The sequence below is a fragment of the Corvus brachyrhynchos genome, unplaced genomic scaffold (genome assembly GCF_000691975.1).
Source record: "Corvus brachyrhynchos isolate BGI_N302 unplaced genomic scaffold, ASM69197v1 scaffold91, whole genome shotgun sequence".
NCBI classification, from domain to species: domain Eukaryota; kingdom Metazoa; phylum Chordata; class Aves; order Passeriformes; family Corvidae; genus Corvus; species Corvus brachyrhynchos.
The window spans coordinates 612,662-621,946 of record NW_008236442.1 but is presented as its reverse complement, the minus strand read 5'-3'; the positions used below and the strand labels follow the sequence as shown (position 1 = coordinate 621,946).

At 39.3% G+C, this 9,285-nt stretch overlaps 1 protein-coding gene across 1 annotated transcript in view; it reads right to left on the bottom strand.

Annotated features, from left to right (window-relative positions):
- The window catches only part of PTPRG (protein tyrosine phosphatase, receptor type G), a gene marked incomplete at its 5' end in the record, with an annotated part of 316,509 nt that overhangs the window by 30,812 nt on the left and 276,412 nt on the right, over window positions 1-9,285 (bottom strand). The window contains one exon of the mRNA XM_017747149.1: window positions 7,136-7,224. Coding sequence (XP_017602638.1) covers window positions 7,136-7,224 — 89 coding nt within the window. The remainder of the gene's footprint in view (window positions 1-7,135; window positions 7,225-9,285) is intronic.

Below are 9,285 nucleotides of genomic sequence, written 5' to 3'. Positions count from 1 at the left end.
GGAAAAAAAGAAAAAAGATATTCAGAGTTGCTCTTTGTTTCATACATAAAACTTCAGGAGAGGAAGTCTTCACTTGATATCATTTAGATCTGAGTTCCCAGGGGCAGAACTAGTTCAATATGCAGTAATAAGAAATCTTTTTGAGGCCAGTTTTGAGGTAAACATTTAATTGTATTTCCAATTCTAAGCACTACAGTTATAAATACTGAGAGCCTGTTCCCTGGGATGCTGATTTACAAAGTCCAACTTAAGCTCAAGGATCATTAGCTCTTGCTCAGTTTGAAGATGGCTGTGGATGGGATGAAGAAACCTCCTCTCCTTCCACATTGTATAAAAAGAACAGAAGAGACCCCAAATGTGAAAATACAGTTGAGAATTACTCCCAGTAAGTTTTACCAGACTGAGCAGACACACAGGCCTTTCTTATTAATGTTATTAACTTTTTCCCTTTCACACAATGATGTAGAATCCAAATGGACTTATGAAACTGCTTCTGAGCAAAAGAGCAGGCAAACACAACAGCCACACTAATTTGAGTTCTCTCTCATACCAGACATTATTCATAACATTGACTGTGTATTCCACTGGACCATTTGCTCTTGCACATCACAGTGCAAACGCTGCCCAATATACCAGTAAATCACCCTTAGATGTCTTCTCACAAGAAAGAAGTTGAAGACTCTAACTGAAGACAAACAAGACTGTTTTGAGCACTTGGGACTCCAGGCAGATTCTTATAAAGCTGGGGTGTAGGATGGCTGCCTTATTCCACTCTTTGGCTCTTGAAAATGGCCTGGATATTGTTATAACCACCACTGCAGTTGGTAGAAAAACTGCGCTTGCCAAGATTCACTGGTTAATATTTTCAGTCTGGCATTTAGAAAATGCAAATTGCTGTACAACTGTGATTACTTACAGCATGTGAAATAATCTATTGCCTGATGGCTACTATTGTCTGATTGCATGATTTTATGGCAATACCCTGTATTTATATAATCCATTTAATATTCTTCTAAAGATAGTATCTAGGTTATGTTTACTCCTAGTAATTCAGTGGTGTATTTTTGCTCCCATTTAGCAGCCATATGGTTTGGTGCTACAGCTGCATTATGATCTGGATTCTTTTCCTTTTAAACATCTACATTATGATAGAAAAAATCCAAATATTTCTACAGATACTTAGCAAAATTTAACGATAAATAAATAGATGTGACATTTACTGTATTCAGAGTGAAAGATCTTTGGCAGCTAAAACCTCTAAGCTGTCACATATGCTTTTCTTAGCAAAGGGTATGAAGATCTGTATGTGTAAATGAGGTTCTACTTTGGCAAGAATTTTATAGATCCCTGACAATCTGATTTCTTTCCAGCTGATGGCAGTTAATATTGACCATGTCATTACTTCTCTCCTTTTATTTTATAATGGATCGCTCTAAGGTGGCTTTTTGCATCTATTGACATTTTCAGATCTCAGTCAGCTCTCTTCTATTTTATTTACAAGGACCAATTATTAAAGATATGTTTGCAATCTGGTCACCTCACAGTGTAGTAATGCTACTTTAATTAACCACATGCTCATTTACTGAATAATACAGAATTCAAAACATTTAACTTCTGAATGCTCTTCTTAGCAAAAAGTTGCAGCCTGCAGAAATGCTGGCATTTAAAAATATTTAAGTGATAACATTTATTCTATATAGTATTGGGAATATCATCATTTCGTAACAACATTTGTATCAATATTTTCACAACCAAGACATTTAAATGGAATGATATATAGGAACAGCAAGAATCTGTAAAACAGTATTTCCTCTTCTGAAAAATAACCCACACATCCTAGATTTCCTTGAAAATAGCTTGTGCTATGATAGCAATTGCATATAATCTCACAAGAAAAGTTCCATAGTTATCATTTGGGTTTTTTCCTTGCATAGTTTTAGCTCAACTGGGACCAACCAAGATTGGCTGCAGCAGACCAGTGTGTCCAAGCTAATTTTGTAGAAGGCAGAATTTAACTTTAATTGCGATCTGAAGCAAAAAATACATTAGAGATAATCTGCTCTCCAGTCCATTGAATTCCCACCAACTTCAAGGAAGGGTCTGCACCAGAAATCCATGCCAAAGCAGGGTTAGTTTTCTTTTTATCATCATCACTGCATGGTGGCAGTAAGTCTCCACCTTTATAGCCACTGCTACTTCACTTCTCTCTTGTTAACTGTCCTTTAGTGTTTCTCCTCCCTTTTTCCTCTTCTGCATTTTCATTCTAACTCCCTCCAGAAGCCTTAACCCAGTGCAGTTTCTTACTCTATTTGATAACATGGGTAACAATTACACATTAAATAATTAAATAGGAAGTATTTTTGACATATGAGCTCACTGGGTGAGAGGGAAATGAAGTTGCCCATCAACTCAGGAAAACTGCATTGGAGCAGCTATAATTGTTACACATTAGAAAGATTAAAATCAGAACCATGAACATTAGAAACTCAAAAACAGTTTAAGGTTTCCAGCTTTCAAACTGGTGGGATAACATGGTCCAACATGGCCTGTGATGGTACAGGCACAGCCCTGAGGAGATGGGCAACCAACAGTGTGATAGGACGTGGCTCGTCCTCCCTGCACACCCACCTTGCCCCAGCTGATGGCCACAGGAAAGCAGCAGGACAGGAGATAGAGCCTATCACATTAACCAGTGAAACGGGAGAATGCTGAAGTAATCTGGGCTGGTATTCTTCTATTCATGACCTCCAATTCCAAACTCCTGCTCAGGAACACAAATCACTTTAGCTGGATACAGGCATGCTTAGCCATGGGCAGCTTGCCAGGCCTCTGGTAGAATGGTCTCAGCACTTGGGAATGGTCTGAGCTGACATTATCTGGAGATGGCTGTGACCTTCTCCAGGAAAACCAACAGATGTAGCTAGATGCACAGAATCTGCTTTTCCTTTAGCTATCATCAGCCCAAAGGCTGACTAGGCCTTTTTTCCATCTTAAAGCAAATAGACTTCAATGACTGTAATTCATTTGGTCGATTGAAGAGATTAATAGAATCCTATAATGGCTAATTAGCAGCTCTCCATCGTTCTGTCCATATTCGCTTTTGCACCAATCAAGAAGCTGGAGTGACATTTGATATTGTCAGTGTGATCCTCACATTTTGCAAGACCTACACATTATTCAAAGAGAAGAGGGAAATGTTTTAATAACATACCTTCACCTCTAACACTGCGGATGTAATTACATTTCTGTCTAGTTTGGGTTTAGCCATCTGTTTTATCAGTGTCAATAAAGTGATTCTGGATTTACTTCACTATGAAATATGAGCTGAATCTGGCACCATAATAATGTACAAACTCTTTGTGTTACACAGAGAAAGAAGTATACTCAGATGGACAATATTTTAGTAATATTTTTTATAATCAGATAGTACTGAAGCTGACACGTGGGGCATTATGTTTAATTTCTGTGCTAAATATTTAACATATATTGGTGGAGTTCCCATCTTGACTTGCTGGCCCAAGCCAAGCACTGGAGAGGAGTATCAAATAAACCCAAAGGGAAGCACAAGGAAGCTCATTTCCTGCCACAAAGAGACAATACCAAGAAGAAAATCATGTTTGTTTAAAAAAATGACTGTATAGGAAAACCTTCACTAACATCTCCTTTTTAAAGAAATGGCAATTGCCAGTGCAGAATACTTAATATATTCCTTCATAAGACAGACACCTTCAAAAGAAGCCCAAAGCGTACAGAAGCAATACAGTTCGAACAGGGTTACATTTTAAGTTCGGATAATTAGTAATCCTACCAGGAAGGATTTTCCCATAGCTCCCACTTAATAAGCTGCCTCTGTAATGTTAAAGCAATAGGGGCCAATTTCAAAAGAAAAATTGGATATCCTATCAGAAATGACATTTCCACATAATAGGGTCTCAGATTCATTTTGATTCATTTATAGTCTGAGAGCTCACCAGATAGTTTAGTGGCATTGTATTGGAATAGATGGGTTTGGGTCAGGAATTAATGCAGAAGGTCAAAACCAAAGTGCTTCCTCATATTACCTTTAGTTAGCTTGGAGTTTTGGTGTTTCTGAAGACCAGATGTTTGACACATGAAATAATCTTGGTAAGAAAATTCTCCATGTCTTTCATTCTGTCTATAAATGCTTTCTGTTTTTCTGCTATTACCTTACCCAGCCTTCTAAATCCAATATACTCCCTGCATCTTATGCCTTAATGTGAAAACTTACTTGGATGGTTTGTGAGTCCCTGCACTTCAGTCTCTCATTTACTAAGCCACCTGGACTCATGTGCCATGGCTGTCACGTGCCTTGGCCCATCTGCTCCCACAGCAGGCACTCACTGCTCTGTGCCATCCCTGCATCCCAGGAGCACCTCCATCAATTCTCAGCATGTTCTTCACAGCTGTCTTCAGCCAAAGAACTAAGGGATCCTCCCACTGCCCTCTCCCTGCTTGGGGAGCTGAGCAGTGACCTGAATTCACCTGCTGATCTGGCTGATGATAAGAAAATTGATTTATGGGGAAGGGGAAGGATTAATTGTTGTTGGGGTAGATGAATTGATCCTACTCATTGGGATGAAGAATAGCGAAGTGGCAGGGAAACTTCTCTTTCTGAAGGCAGCACAAACCTAACTTGGCTTATGATGATCATTAAACCAGTGACATGGTTAGGGACATTAGTCCTTGAGAATCCACCCTCAACAGTGTATCCTTGGAGTTCTCATTTTCTGCAAAAAAGTCTTTCCAAAATATCTACCAGTAGGATTGTAACAGGACTGGATTTGACCTCTTACCTCACTGAAAAATAACATATCTGAAAAATGCTTTCCCATATCCATAGCAAACAAGCACCTTTCTGGTCCCAGCAACACTCAATCCTGGGATGCTATTTCATCTTTCACTCTCTTACTCTCCATTCCTGGAAAGAACATTGAATGCAATCACAGGATTTTTAAAAGATATTTATTTATTGTTAACCACATTTAGTGAAGTTTCATGGGTTTTTTACTTTTTCCAAAGAGGGATGGAAAAATTCTGCAAGCAGCTGGAATACCTAACATCAATACTTAGGATGCATTTCACATAAAATGGAGTCTAACAGCCATTGCATAAGCTAAAATACTTATGTGGAGTGTGATATTCTGTCTCTACAAGAGTGGCTGATCATATAGAATACTGCAAGGATGAACAGCACACCGTTGGGCAAAATTCTGCCCCAGCAGAGGTTATTAAAAACTCCCATCAATTCCACTAAGATCAAGTGTCCCCCTCTAGAGAAAAGCTTAGACAAAACTATATAAACCTACAGATTGAGCATCCATGCCAAAATGCACATACTTAAAAGGGCCAGAAACTTCGCATGCTGCTCAAATTTTGGCATAGACTGAATTTGAAATGTCTGAGCAGACAGACATAGCCAGCTCCTGCTCTAAGTCAAGCAAATACTACGCTCTAAGAGTAATTCCACGTGTAAAACAGGGTGGTGCCCAGTTTTCTTCAAACCATTTTAGATTAAACGCAGTTGAATTATACACATTTACATTGTCGAAGCCTTTAATTCTGCAGTATACTGGCTTTCCTTGCATAACTATTTAAAGTAAGAATGCAACTGCAGCCATTGTATTTCAATTGGAATAACTAATCTTTCTGACTGATTGCTTTTACTTGCTGTATAAAAAATTGCCAGAAATAGAAGAACAGTTTTATTTGTATAAGATTAGTATCAACTAATTTATGATTAAAAAAAAAGTCATTAAAAACCCTAGTACTGAGAAGGTGTCTGCCTTCTGTGGAGATCATATCTCCATAAATACTATAAAGGCTACGCAGTAGGTTTCATTCTAGGACATCAAAATACCTGCTGAAGATCTCTTAAGGGTGGCATCCTCCTAAAGTCACTGACCTCAATAATAAAGACAAATTATAAATTAAAATTAATTAAGATGAATAAGAAATCATTAAGAGTTGATTACTGGGGACCTATTCCTCATTAATGCTCACTTTTTTGTAATTATGCGTTTATGAAATACTATTTTTAATAAAAACCACCTTTCAAAGTGAAAAGGCATGGAAAACACTTTGAACACATTCAAAAGTCCTGGAAAGACAGGCATGCTGAAAGATAAACAGGAGTCCTTTCAGTAAGATAATTGCTATCTATTTGTTATAATCAAGTCAAATGAATGGAAGGGCAGGTTTCTGATAAAGGGGAGACACATGAAAAAGCAGAATATGAAAAATCACCTGTGTAATTCTACATTCATCTAGCTACATTCATCTCTCTTGCTTCAAAACTTTATCTACTACAATGCTATTAGCCATCTGTCAGTCAGGAATATAAAGATGCTAATGATAAAATTTTATATGTGTCAAAATAAGAGCTCAGTTTAAATCTGCTTGTACAAAGATTAGGTTATTTTTAATTATAAATGTAATAGCAATACACTTCTTCCCTTTAAGCAAAAAGCCGATTTCAGTCCAAGAGAATGAAATAATGTGTATTTTTCATTAGCCCATACATTAAACATGATCTTATTTGGTATTGCGAGCTAAGGAACACAATTTTAATCTCACACATTTCCATCCTCAGGTCCCAGTTCCTGCCATCAGTTACACACAAGCCTCACATTTGAGCACATAAAGATCCAACTCCAGGGCTCTGCCTCCCAGTGTGAAAGCTCTCCAAAAAGGAACTATCTGCATTTCCCATGGCCACCATAAAACCACATTCTTTTGTGTTGTAGCCAACTCCTGAAGCCTCAACCTGAAGTACCACAACTACGTATCATAGCATAAATTCTTCAGCGTACTACTGCAGGAGCAGGGTTGGTACCAGAGCAAAGGAAGGTGGATGCTCCCTAAAATACCTTGATATTTTCTTGGCTTCAGAGGATGGCTGTGTTTACTATATTGTGTTTGTGAATTTAATTGAAGCTGAAGATAGGTACAATTCACAATGTGGTTCTGGAACATAAATCCACAGGGAGTAGAGAGCAGAAATAAAGTCTTAAACAGCTGAAGAGCACCACCTGTGTGCTCAGTGAAGAGCTTCATGCCCTTGAGAAAGAAGTCCTTGGCTGCAGTTAGCACAGCTCCTGTGCCTCACAAGGCTCACTGTGCTCAGTGCACTGCCACTGTCACGACCGCAGACGTATCCTGGCCTCTGCTCTTTAGCTCTGAGTATGCAACTTGAGACAGCCACACCTTAGCAGAAAACAGTAAGATACCAAGCCTGTGTTGGGAACCTGCAGTTTCCTTGTCAAATGAGATACTCATTACTGTCTCTTAATGAAAACAGTTTGTCAGAGGGTGGATGCTACCAGAACACAGCAGCTGAGCGTGTAAAAAACACGTCAAGTCTAACCACTGACATTTGTCATGAAAGGTTCAAGGCACTATTCAAGTTACTGAAGAGCTAAGAATTAATAATATGGACTCATGGTGGGACTCCTTGTAACCATGAGGAGAGAGAGGGAAATGGAAGAGGATCATGGGTGCCCTGGCCTTCACACCCTGGTGGGTGTGAGGTGGTCAAAGCACCTTTTCATTGCTGTTCCTCTATTTCCTGGACTTGTGCACCCACACTGAGACATTCTTGAAGAAGCATAAATATTTCTCCATCAGATTCTGCCACTAGTTTTTTAAAACACATTATTAATAAACTCCACGGCTAGTTAAAAAAATTAATGTACTGCCATTTAAACCTAAAACTGAACATACCATGATCTGACAACTGGGAAATGTTTCTTAAGTCTTGTAGTCTAGACACACCTGAAATGATTGGCATAATCTCTGAGAAATTTTACTTGCACTAAAAATATAAGATGTGAAATACTTCTAGAAAATATGGTAAATCAATCAGCTGCATTGGCCAGCTGTTTTGTTCTTTATGATTTGTGCTTCTCTGGACTGTAGTCAAAACTACACAGAGTTTTCCCATCAGGTCAAGCCTCAACTACCTCTACACTGATCTCACCACAAGTTCTACTGACATCAGTGCCACAGCATCCATTGTACCCATGGGCTAGGCAAGGAACCAGTAAAGTCACAGCAAGATGCAGAACAACACTCCACCCAAGAGCAGGAAAACTCTGAGACAAAGGAGAGGAGAAGGGTAGAAGTGGAATTTGTATTTATTTCACTGTTTGATATCATCTAAGTTGCACAGAGCTGCACTGATGTCAGGGAGCAGGTCTTGCTAGGAGGAGAAAGGAGAACTGCTAGGGGATGCATTTTGGTTTTGTGGTTGCAAAACACACAGGCCTGCAACTGTGATGCTGCTGTTGTTGTACTTTCCCAACTCTACTGAAAAGTATCAAGTCCAGAAAGATCCAGTAAGTCAGTCACATACTGACCAGCAAAAGAGAAGACCAAACAAACAGAAGCAGGAACAGCTTTGCTGAGAGAGATCTTGCCCAGACCAAATGTTTTAGAGAAGCTATCCAGCCAAAGATTGTGGATCCAATATTGCTGCTAGCAAGACAAATTCTTGCTAGCAGCAATATTGTATCCACAAAAGATGATGTGTATGTGGCCAAAATTAACTGACATGGAGGTAAAGAGAGAAGAGTCAGAGAAACAATTTTGTTGGGTGGAACGGCAGGGGAGTTTTCAGAAATCTGCCATTGATTACAGATGCATAACTGTTAGGTGCAAGGCTTATACAAGTTGAGATTTATACCTCAGACATAATATTCAGTGGGTGACTCAATTACTAATAACACCTTTGTCATGTGTTTCTCTAGATCAAGCAGTGCAGATAATTGTGAATAATGATAATGATTTGGATCTCAGAGAGAATTTGCACAGATAGGCACACACCTATGGGTGATGTGGCCTCCTGCACAATAATTAAGGACGTAGCCAAGGGAAGTGGAAGAGAAAATGGATAAAATAATTCCTCTGCAAGAAGATTTTTTTAGATTTCACACCTGAAAAGTTGTACTGTGTCCCTATAGCAGGTAGCTGGCAGACTGATTTAGCACTCATAGACCTGAGAAAACAGAGGGTTTGCAGAAACAAGAGCAGGACATTGTGCAGAAATAAACACAAATGCTACCTCTGATTGTGCCAACACATCATGGAGCAGAGTAGTGGCACACAGAAACACCAATGCTCTTCTGAAACCTCGAGCTGTGTCAGGACCATGCTGTGCCTGGCTCCCAGACTTGTGACAGAGCCACACCTGGGCCAGGACCAGCCAACTCAGACCCGCTCAGTTCCCTCTGCCCAGAAGCTCACTGTGTGCTGAGATGGGTCTTGGCC